Raw genomic sequence first — 19,960 nt, forward strand, 5'->3', positions numbered from 1 at the left:
AATACTTAGAGGACTAGATAAATGGCTAAGAGCAATTGTTGCTCTTGCAGAGAACCAGGGTTCTGTTTCCAGGACACACACAGCGGCTCACAGCCATCTAATTCTGGGGGATGCTGTGCTTTCTTCTGGCCTTCGAAGGCACTAGGCATACACATACTTACACGCAAGCAAAATACTCAAACACGTAAAATAAATCTGTTTGTGACAGGTTATCACTATGTAGCCCTGGCTGGCTAGGGGCTGTCCTTTAACTCATGGAGACTCGCCAGCCTCTGCTGACCAGGTGCTGGGATTAAAGGCGTGAGCTGCCACAGCCAGCTGCTCCAAAGGTCTTAATGAATTTGGGAGCTGAAATTTCAGCTCTGGTTGTAAGTGTCGTCATCAGGTTAGCAGCAGTTACTGAGTCCTGAGAAACAGTATTCCAGGGCTCAGGGTTGTCCCATTCTCTCCCGACTCTGAGACAAAGGTCCACAAGCAGGAGAGATGGCTCAGCTGTTAAGAGCACTGGCTGCTCTTCTAGGAAAACCTGGGTTCAGGTCCCAGTATCAGTCAAATGGCAGCTCACACTGACTCTGATTCCAGTTCCAGGGGCTCGGATGCCATCTTATAGCCTCTGCGGGCACTGTACGCATGTGGCATGCATACATGCATGCAGGCAAAACACTCAAACATATACAATAATAATTTTTAAAAAGCAAGGTCTAGGGGCTGGAGAGATGCTCAGCGGTTAAGAGCATTGCCTGTTCTTCCAAAGGTCCTGAGTTCAATTCCCAGAAACCACATGTGGCTCACAAACCATATATAATGAGGTCTGGTGCCTCTTCAGGCATGCACATAGACAGAATATTGTATATATAATAAATATTTTTTATAAACCATGGTCTACTGGGCAGTGTGGTGCACTCCTTTAATCCCAGCACTCGGGAGGCAGAAGCAGGCGGATCTCCATGAATTTGAGGCCCAGCCTGGTCTATGTGAGCAAGTTTCAGGACAGCCATGGTGGTTACACAGAGAACCCCTGTCTGAGAAACTTAAAAAAAGGGGGGGGGGCCACGTTTCTGCCAGGCTGACCTGAACTCATAGCAGTCCCCGTCTCTGTCTCCGGAGTACTGGGATTCAAGGCGTAAGCATTCATGCCCAGCGTTACCCCTTTCTTCTTTTGCTTTCCTTGTTCTTCCCTCAGTGTTGTTCCTTCTTTTCCTATCGCCTTCAGTTCTTTAATTTCTATGGAGACAATGGAGCCTCTTTACAAGTTAAGTGTTCAGAGTGCACTTTAGAGGTTATTTCTGTGTCTACAAGGTGGGGAGGGGAGGTGATGACGTCCCCGTTCTGATGTCCGCAGTGAGTTCTACGAGTACCACGCGCTAATGATGGAGGAGGAAGGAGCTGTGATTGTTGGGCTGCTGGTCGGTCTGAACGTGATTGATGCCAATCTGTGTGTGAAGGCGAGACCTTGACTCCCAGGTGAGTGAACGCAAATAAGACAGGGCCAGTGTTCTCATTACATGTGGGGTTCTTCCTGGACCCGAGTGGCTCCTCGAAGTGGCACACAGTGCTGCTAAACACTTAGCGAGTGAAATTCAGTTGCGTGTTATGTTAGCTAAACACCCGATAGAACAGCTTAAGTGGCCTGGAGAGATTGCTCAGTGGTTAAGAGCACCGGCTGCTCATCGAGAGGTTCTGAGTTCAATTCCCAGCAACCACATGGTGGCTCATAACCATCTACAATGGGATCTGATACTTTCTTCTGGTATGCAGGCCCATATGCAGACAACACTCACATCTTATAAAGAAAATACATAAATAATAAATAATAATTAAAAAAGCTAGGCAGAGCCGGGCGGTGGTGGCGCACGCCTTTAATCCCAGCACTTGGGAGGCAGAGGCAGGCCGATCTCTGTAGTTCGAGACCAGCCTGGTCTACAAGAGCTAGTTCCAGGATAGGCTCCAAAACCACAGAGAAACCCTGTCTCGAAAAACCAAAAAAAAAAAAAAAAAAAAAAAAAGCTAGGCAGTAATGGCATACACCTTTAATCCCAGCATTTGGGAGGCAGAGTCAGATGGATCTCAGTGAGTTTGAGCCAGCTGGTCACAGAATGAGTTACAGGATAGCCAGGGCTACACACAGAGAAACACTGTCTTAAAAAAACAAAACAACAACAAAAAAAAAAGAAAAAGAAAAAGAAAACATTTTTTTACTGTGGTTATGATGAAATACCACGCCCAGAGAGACTTCAGAAAAAGAGTTTATTCTTGGCTTAGGGTTGCAGAGAGCTAGAGTCCTTAATGGTGGGGAAGGCATGGCATGACCACAGGAACAGGAAGCCCCGATCAAACAGAGGGAGAGAATGGGAAAGAGGGTGTGTCTGTAAACCCCGAAAGCTTACAACATGGTCACGGTTCTTTCAGCCAGGCTGTACCACCAAAGGTTCCATAATCTCCCCAAACAGATGATGCCATCTGGGGACCAAGTGTTAAAATACAGGATCGTCTGTGAGGGACACTTGACGTTCGGATCAGCACAAGGGAGGGAAAGGGTTTATTTTCAGAGGCCTCTAACTGGCTTGCTCTTTGCTATGGGCCTGTGGTGTGGAGGGAACGTTATGGCAGAAAGGTCGGCCAGAGAGCAGAGTAACAGGCAAGGCCAGGGGCCAGGATGGATCCTTCAGACGCCTGTCGAAGCAGTGGCTTCCCCCAGTAGCCGCACCTGCCGTAGTCCTAAGTCTCCCTGTAGTCTTCAGGATTCAGATTTGAACAAGGGATAAACCATTGCTTGAGGTCAGCACTATCAGGAAGGGAAACATCACTGGAAGGCCCTCCTAGCCATGCCCACAGCATGCTCTCGTGACCTGCCATCTCTCAGGCCAGTGGAGATGGATAAGACTGCCTCACACCAGACTTGTAGAGGAGAATTTCTTCTCTTTAAATAAAAATCTATTTATTAATTTCAGGTTGGAGTGATTGATTTCTCAATGTATTTAAAGACTGAAGAAGAGATCGGAAACAAAGAAAGGTATATTTTCCTATTTTCTTCCTTATTTCCCAGTTTTAGGTTTTGTGGTTTTTTTTTGTTTTTTTGCTTGTTTGTTGTTGTTGTTGGTTTTGTTTGTTTTGTTTTTTCCAGACAGGGTTTCTCTGTAGCTTTGGAACCTGTCCTAGATCCGCCTGTCTCAGCCTCCCAAGTGCTGGGATTAAAGGTGCATGCAACCACTGTCCTTCTGTTTGTATTTTTCAAAACAGGGTTTCTCTGTGTGTAGCTCTGGCTGTCCTGGAACTCGCTCTGTAGACCAGGCTGGCCTCGAACTCACAGAGATCCTCCTGCCTCTGCCTCCCGAGATTAAAGACTTGCACTCCCCCCACTCCCACCTAGGGTCACCCAGGGGTTGTAGCTTTGCATAACTATTTGCAAATGAACTTGTGCTGTCTGTCTACCCTGTGGTTTCTGCTCCTCCCTCCCTGGAGCCCTGCCTTGTATTTCTCCTTCCTTTAAAAGCTATACAGGGTGGACAGGGAAAATCCTTTAGACAGGTCAACTTTGGTCCACAGTAGGAGTCTTGCTCGTAATCAGTCCTAGATGAGAGACACCTTAATAACCATATTTTGTGAAAGCGGTGGCTTATTGTCTAATTGGGTCTGTTTCAGATGTATTAATGATACATTAGCAAGTAACTCAGTCAGCAGAGCTCCTAGGGCCCAGTTTTCTACTGTGACAGCCTGTGTTATCACTGCGAGTTTTATAACCATTTCCAGATGCTTTAGATACATTTTAAACTACCCTTTCCTCTCACCACAGGAATGTTCAAATTGCTGCCATCTTAGACCAAAAGAATTACGTTGAGGAACTGAATAGGCAACTCAAGTAAGTGTTGGAGCTCCTGACCGTGGCACCTGACCGGGGCACCTGACCGCTGCAGAGAACCTCACTTCAGGGCCGCCCTTGTTTCCAGCTTAATCCCCATCCTTTGTACGCAGCATCTTTGCATGCTTGCCTCCCCAGCGCTTTTCAGAGGAGCATGCAGGGCGGGCTAGATGCACAGCAGACATTAGTAGTACTCAGAGAGTTGGGTGTGGTGTCGCACACCTGTAATAACCCCAGCACTGGGGAAGGAGTGGTGGGAAGGTCAGGAGTTCAACGTTCTGCTTGTAAGTCAGTTTGAGGCCAGCCTGGGCTAAACAAGACCCTGTCTTACAATAACAACAAAAATCCCAAAGCCAAAACTAAAACAAAGAGCCCCTAAGGTTGCTGATGTATCTCCACGGTAGAGCCTTTGCCTCACCTGCACAGCGCCCTGGACACAGTGCTGGCATCTAACTATTCCCAGAGGAATTTATATAGAAATGCCGATTCTTTTGCTGCGGCTGTTATTGCTGTTTCAGATCAAGTTAGCCAGGTCAATGAACTTGTCCCCCTCTAGAAATCTGTTCTGGGTCATTGGTACATGTCAGTACACACGAGCCGAGGAAGCGTACTGACCTGGCCAGTGTGAGTTTTGTGTGATGCTGAATGAGTTCGTTCTCTTTGCCAATTGCAGCAGCGCAGTCAGCAGCCTCCGTTCCAGAGTTGACTCGCTAGAAAAGTCAAACACGAAGCTGATCGAAGAGGTACTGTCCCCAGCAGTGGACGACTGTCTGAGCACCCTACTGTCCGTGATCTTTCCTAGTGTGAATGCTGTCAGCATCCATCTCCAGTGCGCGCACACACACGCACACGCACATGCACACGCACCTTCCATGGTGGGACATTTGCAGTTGAAGGTTGTAAGTCCTTGAGAACCCACATTGACCTTACGTTCCTAATTGCGTGACTCTGAGGTACTGTTTGTTTTGTTTTGTTTGTTCTTTGGTTTTTCGAGACAGGGTTTCTCAGTAACTATGGAACTAGCTCTTGAAGACCAGGCTGGTCTTGAACTCACAGAGATCCACTTGCTTCTGCCTCCCGAGTGCTGGGATTAAAGGCGTGCGCCACCACTGCCTGGCGGTGCTCTTGTTTGTTATAGGCAGTAACTAGAAGTCAGCCCCAGAGAAAAAAGCCACACAGATTCCTAATTCATGAAGTGTGACTCCCGTCACAGTGGGGACACCTGTGTCCTGTTGAGTCACCATGAACATTTATCACATTTTCAAACAGCACCTTTTCCCCATATACACAAGTCTTTACGGTGTGCTTGTTTTAATGATTACTCATATTTTCTGTGCACCGGTGTCTGTCTGCATGTAGGTCTGTGTGAGGGTGTTGGATCCCCGGGAACTAAAGTTACAGACCTAGGGTTACAGATTTGTGAGCTGTCACACGGGTGCCGGGAACTGAACCTGGGTCCTCTGGAAAAGCAGCCAGTGCTCTTAACCACTGAGCCATCTCTCCAACCCCAGTGTGCTTGATTTACACAGAACTCTTGTGTGCTTCCTCCCGCATTGTAGTCCACACATTGTGAGTCTGACGAGCACAGTTTCTCACAAGTCTAGCAGATGGGCATGTGTTTCAGCTGTGAACAGAAAGAGTGTGAGGACTAAGAAGATGGCTGTGGACAGGGGACCCAGGTTCAATCCCCAGCATCTGCAAGGTGGCTCACAACCAGCTGCAGGGAATTCAGCACTCTCTTTTATGTATGTATGTATGTATGTATTTATTTATTTTTGTTTTTTTTTAAATATTTATTTATTATGTATACAATATTCTTTCTGCGTGTATGCCTGAAGTCCAGAAGAGGGCACCAGACCTCATTACAGATGGTTGTGAGCCACCATGTGGTTGCCGGAAATTGAACTCAGGACCTTTGGAAGAGCAGGCAATGCTCTTAACCGCTGAGCCATCTCTCCAGCCCCTGTATTTATTTATTTTTGAAACAGGGTTTCTCTGTGTAGCCCTGGCTATCCTAGAACTTGCTCTGTAGACCAGGCTGTCCTCTGCCCCCCAAATGCTGGGATTGAAGGTGTGTGGCACCACCACCCAGCCTCCAATGCCCTGTTTTGACCTTTTTGGGTACCAGGCACACATGTGATGTGCATACATACATGCAGGTAAAACACATACATAAAATATCTAAAAAAGAAATAGTGAGAAGAGTAATATAGTCAGGCATGGTAGGCCTGCCTGGTACCCCAGCATTTGGGGATAGGCAGACAGATCTGAATTCGAGTCCACCCAGGGCGATATAGTGAGTTCCTGTCTAAAAAAAATACAACAAAACAAAAAGAATATACCTTAAAAAAAAAAAAAAAGCCAGGCGGTGGTGGCGCACGCCTTTAATCCCAGCACTTGGGAGGCAGAGGCAGGCGGCTCTCTGGGAGTTCAAGGCCAGCCTGGTCTAAAGAGCTAGTTCCAGGACAGGCTCCAAAGCCACAGAGAAACCCTGTCTCGAAAAACAAAAACAAAACAAAAAGTATATGTGTATGGTTGCTTTGCCTACATGTATGTCTGTGTGCCACATGCATGCCAGGTGCCCATGTAGGCCAGAAGAGGGCACCAGATCCCCTGATGGTTTTAGGGTTTTGCTTCCTCCCATTTGTAGCCCCAGACCTAATGGCAAGTCTACAGAAAGATGCGCAGAGTGGCTTTTTGTTTCTGTTTCACGATTTGCAGTTAGCCATAGCGAAGAACAACATCATTAAGCTCCAGGAAGAAAACCATCAGTTGCGGAGTGAGAACGAGTTGATCTTAATGAGAACGCGGCAGCACCTGGAGGTGAGTAGCGGCTGCAGAGCTGGCGGGTCCGGAGTCACGTGGGCCAGCTGTGTGCGATGACAAAGCACCACGTGACAGTGTGGCCTCTTCTTCCTAGGTTACCAAAGTGGATGTGGAAACTGAGCTTCAAACGTACAAGCATTCCCGGCAAGGTCTAGACGAAATGTGTAATGATGCCAGAAGGCAGCTTCGAGACGAGTCCCAGCTGCGGCAGGTAGGGCGCCTTGGGGATAACTTACTCTCAAGCGGCACCATTCACGCTGCGGCCTTAGCTTCCTGGACGTGGAGTGGAACCTGACACCCTCAATACACTGACTCTTTTTTTTTGCGTTTATTTTGTGTGTGCGCCCACTCCTCATGGCGCATGTGCGGAGGTCAGAGGGCTAACTTGCCAGGGTCAGTTCTCTCCTTCTATCACAGGGACTGAACTCAGGTCACCAGGCTTGGTAGCAGACACCTTTGTCCACTGTTCTAATTCCCTTGCTGTGATAAAGCACTGAATCCACGCAGGGGAAGAAAGGGTGGGTCACAGCCCTTCATTGGGGGAAGTCATGGTTGCTTGCCTCTGCCCCAGGTTCAAGCTTGGCTAGCCTCATACAGCCCCAGGAACTGCACTGCCCACAGTGGGATGGGACCTCCTACCCCAGTTATCAAGACATCCCTCGACAGAAACTCCCTCACGTGTTCCTAAGTTGTATCATAAAGCTCACTGTGATGCTCATGGAGCCATGTTGCAGGCCCAATGTTCTTAAATTTCTTTAAGCTTTAAAAACATGACAGGCACCAAAGCTACAGAGAAACCCTGTCTCGAAAAACCAAAAAAAAAAAAAAAAAAAAAAACAAAAAAACACCCACATCTTTTGCCGGTGGTGGTGGCACACGCCTTTAATCCCAGGCGTGTGCCACTCAGGAGGCAGAGACAGGTGGATCTCTGAGTTTGAGGCCAGCATGGTCTACAAGAGCTACTTCCAGGACAGGCTCCAAAGCTACAGAGAAACCCTGTCTCAAACCCCGCCCCCCCCCCCCAAAAAAACCCACATCTCTTCGTCTTTTGAAAACTTTCTAGTCTGTGGTCGAAGTGTGAATGCAGACCACCATCCCAGAAACAATACGTAAGAGGACACAGTGAAATATGTAAATACTAGCAAGTTCATATTTAAAACTTTAGCTTTCAGTGGAACATACATAAAAATGCACACGTGTAGCTTAATAAGTCATAGCAGATCCTTACAATCACTGCCTTGGCACTGCCTGCCTGACAGTACACTCTTTAACCTTAGCAAACTTCTTAATCAAAATTTTTTTTGAGATAGTGGTGGACTGTAGTAGGTGGACTTTTTGTCCCACCAACCAGCTCCTAAATAACCACACAGAGACTTATTATTAATTATAAATGATCACCCAGTAGCTTAGGCTTGTTAGTAACTAGCTCTGACAACTTGAACTAGCCTGTATTTTTTATCTGTGCTCTACCATGTGCCAGTACCTTTTTTTAGCATGGCATGTTCATCTTCCTCTGCATCCAGCTGTCAACTCCGCCTTCTTCATCCCTCCTAATCTCTTCCTGCTTAGCTATTGGCCTCTTAGCGCTTTACTAATCCAATGTGAAGAACAAGTCTTCACAGCGTTCCAAACGGCTCTTTCACAGCAGTGTGCTGGGTAGGCTTTCTTAACTTGACACAGACTAGAGTCACCTGGGAAGAGGGCCTCTGTTGAGGAAACACCTCCATCGGACTGACATGTAAACAAGTCTGTGGACATTTTCTTATTAATGATTGATGTGTGCGGGTTCAGCCCAGGGTGGGCAGTGCCACTGCAGACAGGTAACCCTGGACTGTATAAATAAGAAAGTAGTCTGAACAAACCATGGGGAGCAAGTCAGCAAGCAGCACGCCTCTGTGACAGTGGTTCTCAACCTTGCTAACACTGCAGCCCTTTAATACAGTTCCTCGTGTGGTGACCCCCAACTGTAAAATTATTTTCATTGCTACTTCATAACTGTAATTTTGCTACTGTTATGAGTTGTAGTTTGAATATCTGTGTTTTCCATTGGTCTGTTGGGGGCCGCGACCCACAGATTGAGAACCACTCCTCCTTGGTCTCTGCCTCCAGGTTTCTGTCTTTGCTTGTAATAGACTGTAACCTCTAAGCCAAATAAACCCTTTCTCTTCCAAGCTGCTTTTGTTTCATGCTTTATCACAGCAACGAAAGCAAACTAGGCGAGACATGATCTCACTGTGTAGTTGGGGCTAGCCTGGAACTCTGTGTAGACCTGCCTGTCTTCAAACTCTGATCTGCCTCCTGTGTCTGCCTCCTAAGGAGTGCTGGAATCAAAGGTGTGCACCAGCATACCGACTTTTTGAAATAGAATCTCCCTGTGTAGCACAGGCCGGCCTTGAACTCACAGCAATCCTCCTGTCACGTTCTCTTCAGTGCTAGGACTGCACATGTGAGCCCCCACACCAGGCAGGTTGGTTGTTCAGTGACGGACTTAAGAGGAGCAGATGAGCGGAACACTGTCCCTGGTATTGCTAATGGTTGCACGTCCGATTTCGATGACCTGAAATAACCTGTTCATGAAGACATTGTGAAATTGCAGGATGTGGAGAATGAGCTATCAGTACAAGTTGGCATGAAACATGAGATTGAGCTTGCTATGAAGCTGTTGGAGAAAGACATTCATGAGAAACAAGACACCCTCATAGGCCTTCGGCAACAGCTGGAAGAAGTCAAAGCAATCAACATTGAGATGTACCAAAAGCTGCAGGTACAGAGTGTTCTTTCATTCTTGGCATTGCTAGGGATCAAGCCCCGAGCTTCCTGCATGCTGGACAAATGCTGTGCCACTGAGCATCTCCACCCTGATTTCATTCTTTCTTTTCAAAGACATGATTTCTCTGTGTAGCCCTGACTACCCTGGAATTCACTGTGTAGACCCACCTGCCTCTGCCTCCCGGCTGCTGGAGTTAAAAGTGTGTGCCACTACCCCTTGATCTTTTTCTTTTGAGATGGCCTATTCGTCTTCTCATTGTTGGGACAGGGTGCCTGCCCGATCGAGGCGATTTAAAGAAGGGTCTATCTCAGCGCGCAGTCTGGAGGAGAGTGAGTTACGTGGGGGCAGTGGTAGAAGCAGCTTGTGACCCCGGCTGCTGAAGCTGCTCACAGGCAGGACAGGAAGGGCAGCCAGGCTGTGCTCCTCAGGGCCCGTCCCAGTGACTCCCTTCTTCCAGTGAGGCCCAACCTCTAAAGGCCTGGCATTGGTGGTACACCTTTAATCCCAGCACGCAGGAGGCAGAGGCAGGTGGATCTCTGCGAGTTTAAGACCAGCCTGGTCTACAAGAGCTAGTTCTAGAACAACCAGGGCTACACAGAGAAAATCTGTCTTAAAAAACAACCAAAAAATTATCCCACAACCTCTGGAAGTAGTACCACCAATTGGGACCTGAACCTGTGGGAGGTCAGGTTCTCATTTGAACCACAACACAGGATCTCACCTCCACAGAGTTTGCATTCCTCTGCTTCCTCAAGCGCTGGGATTACAGCACAGACATGCATACCAAAGTGCAAATGTGAAAGTCAGAGGATTAATGTGGGACTAGTTCCCTCCTTCCACCATGAGGGTTTGGAGATCAAACTCAAATCCTCAGGCTGGTACCGAGTGCCTTTACCTTCTGAGCCATCTCACTGGCCCTGTTTTTTTTTTTTTTCCCAGTATGCTACTTTATTTATTTAATTTACTTTGTTGTTACTGCAGGCAATAACTGCCTTGTATATGATCCATCTACAAATTTACAAAAAATGGCCCTAATCCTTTGTCGATTTAGTTTTTGGGTGCTGAGATTCAGCCCTGGGCTTCATCATGATACAGATGCCCCACCCCATCTTTGAGTTACAGCTCCAGTCCCAAATCTGTTTTCTTCCCTCTCCCCAAATTACTTTTAAATTTCAACATTTTTAAGAATATAGATTGATTTTTAAGTGGTTTGCCTGAATGTATGAATGTGTATTACATGCATGCCTTGTACCCATGAAGGTCCAAAGAGGGCATAGAATCCTCTGGAACTTGAGTTGCTGGGAACCCCACTGAGGCCCTCTGCCAAAGCAGCAAGTGCTCTTAAAGCAGAGCTGACTCTCCAGCCTCTGTTCCAATGTTTTGGTTTTGTTTGAGACAGACTCTTCACTATGTAGCCCTGGCTAATCAGGAACTCACTGAACTCAAAGAACTGCCTGTCTTTGCCTCTGGAGTGGCAGGATTCACGGCCTATGCCACCATGCCTGGCCCTCAGCCATCTTAGTACACTTATTTTGTGTGGGCGCACCAGTGTGCACGTGGAAAGCTCAGAGGACACCCTGTGGAGTGGGTTCTCTTTCATCGTGGGAATTCTAGCAATTCTGGTGGTCCACATTGGCAACAAACACCTTTACCCACTAAGTGATCTGTCATACCTCTCAAATGTTTGTTGTGTTTTTCAATAATATAGAGGTATGATTCAGTTGGGTTTTTTGCTGTTGTATTTTTAAAAAACATTTCTATTATTGTGTGTGTGTGCGTCTTGGGGCATATATGGAATTTAGGGGACAATTTCAGGAGTAGGCTCTCCTACCATGTGGGCTCCAGAGGGGGAACTCTGTTGGAGCTCCAGGTAAGTCTGTCTTCTCACTGAGCCCTACTCTGTTGCATCCTGAATCTTATTCTTACTATGGGGTTATTTTTGAGAAGGACCAGCTGCCCGGGCTGGCCTCAGTGGCCCCAGAGTAGTAAGGCTGGCATTGAACCCATACTCCTGCCTGCCTTCTGAGTACTAGGACCCCAGGCATCTACCACTACGCCTGGCCTGATGTTTGCGTTTCGAAATCAAACCTACCACAGCTGCTGTGCTCTCATACATAGGGCTCTGAAGACAGCTTGAAAGGAAAAAGTGAAATAATTGCCCGACTAGAAGAAAAGACCAATAAAATGACTTCGGCCATGAGGCAGCTGGAGCAAAGGTACGATACTCAAGAGTTCCCTCCGTCCCTTCCTTTCTTCCCCTGACACCTGCCATGGAAAGCTGCCAGGAGACCCACCTGGGCCCGTGTCTGTCTAAACTGAGCCAGATTTTGTCCTTTTTTTGGTTGTTGCATGGAATCAAGTTGCCTTGTTAGGGTGATGATTCATTTGAAGCTGCTGTCTTGGAGATCTTTTAAAGGCACAATATCTGTGACATAAAACTAAACACAAAGACCTGGAAAGAAATGGACAGGCTTTGGTGGGGCTGCCCATTCTTCACCACTGGCCATCTCTGAAACACGGGAGCTGACGTGTAGCTGCTCTCTGAGCTAGGACCCTCAGCCTAACCCAGGACAGGGTTTATGTCAGTGGAGTTCTCTTTTCCCGGCATTTCATTTTACTGTTGGAAAATGTACCCATTGCCCTGTCACGTTGAGTCAACATGTCTCACCATTGCTTTCTTTGAATCTGCTTAGGACAAACATAACTATTGATGCTTACTGACACAAATATTCTTTTATTGACATCCTCTTTCTTCTTTTTTCTTCTTTCTTTTTGTTGTTTTCTTTATCCCCACTTTTACATTTTGGACATCTTTATTACCGTTTCTTGTCTTTGGTTTCTGTCCATTCCATTATGAAGTGACAATGATTTGTTAACTCAGACTAGGACAATTGCAGTGTCATTGGTGAAAAGTGCTGGCAGTGACCCCCAGGACCAGTACAAATTGGTCAAAGACATCTCCTTCTGAAACGCACTCAAAGCGCAGAGCCCATCCGCTACCCTATGTTAAATGGAAAAGAATTTATGCTATCTCACATTGTATGGGGCTGCAGAAGCCCTTCACAGTGGCTGTGAGACACAGCAGGTGCCCTGGGCTCCCCAGATGCACTCCTCAACCTTGTGCACGAGGGCAGATTTGAGCCTCAATTGCTTGGAGGGCAAAATTTTCAAATGGTTTTATCTTTTTAGCTACCTTTTGATAGAAACTAGAAACCTTTGGTTTCAGGCTGTGTTGGCACAGATAATCACACACACACACACACACACACACCCTGCCCCATTTGCACATTCTGCCTAATGACTCCTTACTGATTTTTAAAGTTAAGATTTCAAAGCAGTTTCCAAGCCAGGCTGGATGCTGCCCTGGGCTTCAGCACCTCGGTTTTCTAGTCGTCATCCCCCTGCCCCCGCCCCCAGAGCTCTTTTGTGATAGCACAACTGCAAGGCCTACCTCACTTACTTTACTTCCTGTACCTTTAGAGGAGAGAGCTGAGTCCACCCCTGCCGCCTTAACCCTTAATCTAGTGTAAACCTAGAGGGGACTTCCTTCCTCTCCTTTCCTGGGAGGCTTTCATACTTGCAATGTGTGTTGCCTTACTTAAGTGTCTTGAGGCAGATATGAAGGCACAAGATTCCTCTGTGACTTCTTGTGAACAGTTAATGCCCACTGAATCCTGGGAAATACTTTCATGTAAACCTCACAAATCTTGATGGCCAAGGGAGGCAAGGAGTGGAGCTAAGCCTAGGGAGAAACAGTGACTTAACAAATAAAAATGGGGAAAAAATGACCACAACATTTTAAGCTAATCTTTAGTATTCAAAGTAAAGAATAAAAATTAGGGTGCTGGAGAGATGCCGCAACAGTTAAGAGTACACGTTCTTCTAGAGGACCTGGGTTCAAGGCCCAACACCTATACGATGTGGCTCACAACTGTCTGTAACTCCAGTTTCAGGAGACCTGACACCCTCTTCTGACCTCAGTGGGCACTAGGCATGTATGTGGTGAACAGACATATATGCAAGCAAAAATATTCATAAACGTAAAATAAAAACCTAAAAAAAATCCATAGGGAATGATGCCAACAAGCATTAAACCTTTTTGAATCTTAATATATATATATGCATATGCACATACATATTCAGCTTTGCTAGGAAGGCTATCACTGAGAAGAACGGTTGCTCTTTCAGCTCTTAGCCTTGTAGTGCACCTGGTTCCCAGCACACACATCTCAGCATCACATAAACAGGTGTGTTCTGCACTTAATATAGACCTGTGTGCTACCTGTGGTTTTGTAAAAAGGCAATAACATACCTAGCCATATTTGAGATTTGAATCATTATCCTCCAACGGTAAAAATTGTATTGCTTTGCATTAATTATGGACAAGAAATAAAGCAAATTTCAAGATAGTTTTCTGGGCATAGTATATCTTGTATTGAAAAAAAAAATCACAAAACAATTTCTAGACATTGTGTGGCTCTTTCATGTTTGAGTTTGTGAGTTCTCCCCCAAACTTTGTTTTCATTTAGAAATGTTTCTATTTCCCCATTTTTCTTTTATTTGTCTTCTTCACCCTTTTACACCCTACTTCTAGCCTCAGTTTTACCCAAAGTTGATTTGAATTACACCAGATTGCAGCAAGCAGAGAAGGCACAAATGGAAGCGGAAGGTGAGGATGAGCGACGTGCCCACGAGTGTCTGAGCAAATCCGACAGTCTGCAGAGACAGATCACACAGAAGGAGCAGCAGCTGTGAGTGTTTGGTCTTGGAATCAAATTCTTGTACTAATATGGTTTCTGCCAGCCAGTATGGCCACTTAAAGAAGGTGTGTGGGGACATCTGTGATGGCTCAGTAGGTATAGGCAGCGGTCACTGCCAAGCCTCAGCTCCATCTCCAGGACCCTCATGGTAGTTCTGCACACGTCCCAGCTCCTTACACTAAACGAATAAATATTTTTAGAAAAAGAAAAAAGTTGGGATAGGGATGTAGTTCAGTGGGAGAGTACTCTGCTAGCTTTGTTGAAGCCCTGGGTTCAAGCTCCAAAACCACACATACTGAAAATATTGTTACTCCTCCTATTATTTTATCTGTTTACTTTTGGAGATCATGTCTCATGTATCCCAGGCTGGCCTGGATCACAATTTAATAAAAACTCAGAGACAGAAATTGGGGTTCAACCTGAAGGTCAGAATAACAAATCAGCCAGCCACTGGCTCTTACACTCCTTTCTACCTCAGTCTGAAATGGCGATCCTGCCTCCAGGAATCTCAGAGTGAGACTGAGACCAAGAGCTGTCTCCTCCCGTTTTATAATCCTCTCTAGGTCTGGGATTAAGGGTGTACACCACCACCGCCTGGTTTCTATAGCAAACTAGAGTGGCTACTGGGATTAAATGTGTGTGTCACTGATGCTTGGTCTATAATACTAGCCAGTGTGGCTGTTCTACTTTTCTGATCTTTAGGCAAGCTTTATTTATTAAAATACAAATGAAATGCCACTACGCTGGCCTACATAATTTCCTATATAAGCAAGAGTGACTTTGACCCTCTCTTCTTCCTGCTTGCCCCTCTGGACACTGGGATTATAGGTGGTACCACTGTACCTGGCTATGTGGTGCTGGCGATCAAAGCCTAGGGTTTGTTTATGTCACTCAGGTACTCTCTCCACTGAGCTACATCCTCAGCTCCTATTTTCTAACATTTAAATTTTTTTCATTTTTAATTACATGGCTGTGTGTCTCTTAACTGCTGAGCATCTCTCCAGCACACTTTCTTTTGATAACAAAACTAGCCCACGGTTCCTGGGGAGGAACATTAGTGATGCTTGTAGAGTAAGGGCTGAAACTCTTCCAAGTGGCTTTAAAATGTTCTGGTATAACTGTTAAACTGTTCTAAGCTTTAGTATAACTCATTGGTAGAATATATGCTGCTTAGTTTGCATAATGCCGTATGTTCAATCCTCAGCACCACAAAATAAGGACAAGACTTTTCTTTGTACATATAAATATATAGGCAATATATGGTTCTAATTTTATTGAAATTTAAAATTAAAATTACTCATTTATTATGTTAGTATGCATGAATCAGACTCTGTAGGTGGAGGTCAGAGGCCAATTTGTGGGAGTTGGTTTTCTCCTCGCCATGTGGGACTGTGGGATCAAAGTCAGGTTGTCAGGCTTGGCAGCGGAAGACTTTACCCACTAAGACAGGGTCTCAAAAAATATAGCTCTTACTCTCCTTACCTCAGATGTGATTGCCTCTGCCTCCCAAGTGTTAGAGTGAAAGGTATGTGCCGCCATGCCTGGCCTAATTTTATTTAATAATTTATTTTTATCTTATGCACACCGGTGTTTTGCCTGCATGTATGTCTGCGTGAGGGTGTCAGATCTTTTGAGTTACAGAGAGTTGTGAGTTGCCATGTGCTGGGAGTTGAACCTGGGTCTTCTGGAAGAACAAGTGCTTTTAACTGCTGAGCTATGTTTTTAGCCCCCTAATTTTATTTTTAAAATAACCTGACAGACTATCTGAAAATTTTTTTTTGAAACAGGGTCTTGCTACACAGCCCACATTGGTTATATATGTGAAGGCAGAAGGATCAGAAATTAAAAATCATTTTTGGCTACATAGAAATTTTGTGGCTACCTTGTCTCAAAAATAAATAAGTAAAATAAGAATAAATATAAAAAATAAATATAAATAAAATAAAAGGGACCAGAGAGATGGCTCAGTGGCTAAGAGCATTTGGTCCTCTTACAGAGGAACATCAGCACCCACACCAGGTGGCTCACACTTGTAATTAAAAAATAAGCCTTTAAAGAGATCCATAAAAATAAGAGTCTGGACGGTATGGGAGAACACCTTGTAACCCTGGCACTCAGGAGATAAAAGCAGGAGCATTAGGATTTAAAGGCTAGACTTGGCTACATGAGACCCTACCTCAAAATTGACCCAACTAAACACTGAGCTTCTTTCTGTTTGCCATTCAAGGGTGCAGCTGGAAACGGACTTGAAGATTGAGAAGGAATGGAGGCAGACTTTGCAAGAAGATCTTCAAAAGGAGAAAGATGTCCTATCTCATCTTAGAAATGAGACCCAACAAATCATTAGTCTTAAAAAAGTAAATAGTATTAAAACTTTTATATCAGCCGGGCGGTGGTGGTGCACAGAGGCAGGCGGATCTCTGAGTTCGAGGCCAGCCTGGTCTAAAGAGCAAGTTCCAGGCCAGGCTCCAAAACCACAGAGAAACCTGGGGGGGGGGGGACAGAAAAAAAGTAGTTGGCTACCCTGGTCTACAGAGCTAGTTCCTCATCAGCTAGGGTTGTTAACATGAGAAATCCTGTCTCGAAAAACCAAGAAAAAGGAAAAAAAGAAAAACGGACCAATGTTGATGGGGTTTCATACTATGCTACCTATCTATATAGCTCAGACTATCTGTGAACTCTGTTCTGTAGCAAAAGCTGGCCTTGAACTCATGGCCATTCTGTAAACAATGTGGGGCTGAGAGGACGGCTGTCAGTAAAGTGCTCGCAGGACTTTAGTCTCAGCTCTGGGGACATCCCTGGGACTCACACTGGCGGGCCAGTCTAGCCTAATTCATGAGCTCCAGGTCAATGAAAGACCCTGACTCAAAGGAGGTGGTAGGCAGTCCTAAGTACAACAACCAGGGCTGTCTTACAAACACATCTTCTAAAACAAGATACCTCATGTATATGAGGAAACAGGATAGATAGATATACTTAGTCATTTTAGGAACATGAAAGGAGGTTGTGTGGGTATAATACACAGAACAGCTAGGAAAAAGCTTCAGATATGTTGTTTTTTATAAAAACATGAAGTGAAGCTGGGTGTGGTGTGCACTGAGGGGACTGAAGCAGGAGAATCAGGAGGTTGAGGCTTAGCCTAACCACATGACTCCCAGGCCAGTTTGAGCTATAATCCCAGTATCACATGGTGGCTTACAACCATCTGGAAACTCCAGTTACAGGGGATCTGATGCCCTCTTCTGACCTCTGGTATCAGGCGTGCACATGGAACACATACATACATGCAGGCAAAACATTCGCACACAAACCTTTTTTTAAAAAGAGAAATTGGGGGTGGAGGGTGGTACCTGAGAATTTGTCATCAAAGCTTGGAATTCCTGTAATCCCAACACTTGGTAAATGGAAGTGGGGTCAGGACAAGGTCATGCCTCAGTCTCCCGAGAACAAAGCTCAAAGACATTTATACTTTCTTAATATGTATGCAATGTAGAGTTTCTTGGTTTTTCTAAAGTTATATTTCTGTTTTTTATTGAAGGAGTTTCTTAACCTCCAGGATGAAAATCAGCAGTTGAAAAAAATATATCACGAACAAGAACAGGCTCTGCAAGAACTCGGCAGCAAACTTTGCGAGTAATTCCTCTCTTCCTTCAGCTACACGCCTACAGATTTGTGGAAGAGATGGGTGTACTGGATCTGCAGAGGGTCTTGAGTACTGGGACACCAAAGACTAGCTTCTTTAGAGTAGTTCTGGGCATTTTAGCAGACCTTGGTTTTGAAGGGTTTCATCAGGTGAAGGCCAAAACTATTGTTTAATTTCTTTAGTGATAAGAATCCAAAAGCTTAAATTTTGTCAGAACATAAGTTGAATTTTGACAATGTCCAGTGCTATCAGACTATTTTGAGACAGAGCCAGTTTTGTGATTTATAGATTTTCATGCCTTCCGGGGTCAAATCTTGCGATGACTCAATGTGATTCTGTAGTAAAATGTTATTGAGATTCTACAGGAAGCCAGGAAAGTGGCTGTAATCTCAGCACTTGGGAGGTAGAAGCAGGAAGATCAGGAATTCAAGGTCATCCTCAGCAACACAGAAAGGGGCAAGCCTTGAGATCATGCTTTGAAAAAACAAAGAAATGGGGGCTGGAGAGTTGGCTCAGTGGTTAAGCGTACTTGCTGCTCTTGCAGAGGACCCAGGTTAAGTTCTCAGCACCCACACAGTAGCTCACAACCATCTCTAACTCCAGTTAGAGATCCATCCTGTCTCCAGGGGATCTGATGCCTGTTTCTGACCTTTGGTCACCAGGCATGCACACGGTACATAAACATACATGCAAGCAACATTTCACATACATAATTTTCTTTTAAAGAGATAAATGGAAGAGGGGGATATCTGAGAATACCATCATTTCAATTTTTATTTTAAGATTGTGTTCCCCTTTCCCTTTTAAAGTTCAACAGCAGGTAAAAATTGCATACCATGTAACCATTTAGTGTGATGTGACAGATACTTAGTAACAACTAGCAGGCGTCACTCTTCAGGATCCAGCACTGAGCGGACCAGATTATGAACTATGTAGATGATACTCCATCGAAAGTGCTTACTTAGTCAGTGTAGTAGCTCTTCTCCAATCCAGACTGGAGACCAGTCTGCTACATGTCTCAAAAGGCAAAAAAGGAAGCAGAAACAGGATTGCCACAAAATTTGGCCAGCCTGGACTACCAAATTTAAATCCTGTTTCAATACAAAGTAACACATTCAAGCAAGTGTTTATTTTTTGAGACAAGGTTTCAAGTATCCCAGGCTGTCATAGAACTCATGTAGCCAAAACATGACCTTAAGCTTCTGCTGTGTAACTTCTGAAGTGTTAGTTTATATGGCACTGGGATCTAACCCATGGCTTTGTGCATACATATCCAGAGACATTTTCTCTTATACAGTCAAGCTTTTGAAAAATCTGGTTGTAGCCGGGTGATGGTGGCACAGGCCTTTATTCCCAGCACTCGGGAGGCAGAGGCAGGCGGATCTCTGTGAGTTTGAGGCCAGCCAGGGCTACCCAGAAACCCTGTCTTGGAAAAAAGGAAAAGGAAAAATACATAATATCCCCTTAGCCAGAGATTGTTAGATCTAAAATTATATACAATTAAAAAATCAATACCTTTGCAATGAACTATTAAGTGTTTTGTATTTACATGCGTACTAAAATTTGGACTTGTTTGTAATGTTTTTAGATCCAAACTTAAAATAGACGACATAAAAGAAGCCAACAAAGCATTACAGGTGAGTAAAAAGGCTTTCAGTAAAACTGGAAGCTCTTAACATTGGTAAATGTAAATTGTTTAGAGCCTGGTATGTTGAGGAAGCCTTGATAAGCATACAAATCCCAGGGGCAGAGGTGGCAGCACTGGAAGGGAATGTAGGTGTGCTATTCTAGCCTCCATTCTGCCAGCTCATCTCCACACTTAGTGAAATGTTTTAAAAGGTGGAACTGGATTACCTATTACCTGCTAAAGAATGCATCATCTTGATGAAAAATGACATTGTAATGCTACTTTAGTAAATAACATATCCTTGATGACCGTCAGTTTAGCCTTCTAGAATAGGCTTCTAATGTATCACTTTGATAAGCTAGATAGAATGTGTGTTACTTTGGGTGTGTGTGTTGGAAGGAATTTTCGGGTCAGCACTTCAGTCTCATTGGTAATTTGGAACAGAAAGCTATTACTCATTTAATCTTTTAATCAA

General features: G+C 45.0%; 1 protein-coding gene across 1 annotated transcript in view; it reads left to right on the forward strand.

Moving 5' to 3' along the window:
- Positions 1–19,960, forward strand: part of Rufy2 (RUN and FYVE domain containing 2) — a 38,749-nt gene that overhangs the window by 11,808 nt on the left and 6,981 nt on the right. The window contains 13 exon segments of the mRNA XM_057794675.1: positions 1,343–1,444; positions 1,446–1,464; positions 2,952–3,013; positions 3,794–3,859; positions 4,533–4,602; positions 6,581–6,682; positions 6,780–6,896; positions 9,282–9,449; positions 11,574–11,671; positions 14,087–14,206; positions 16,443–16,572; positions 17,754–17,848; positions 19,447–19,495. Coding sequence (XP_057650658.1) covers positions 1,343–1,444; positions 1,446–1,464; positions 2,952–3,013; positions 3,794–3,859; positions 4,533–4,602; positions 6,581–6,682; positions 6,780–6,896; positions 9,282–9,449; positions 11,574–11,671; positions 14,087–14,206; positions 16,443–16,572; positions 17,754–17,848; positions 19,447–19,495 — 1,198 coding nt within the window.

This window comes from Chionomys nivalis, chromosome 19, assembly GCF_950005125.1.
Source record: "Chionomys nivalis chromosome 19, mChiNiv1.1, whole genome shotgun sequence".
NCBI classification, from domain to species: Eukaryota; Metazoa; Chordata; class Mammalia; order Rodentia; family Cricetidae; genus Chionomys; species Chionomys nivalis.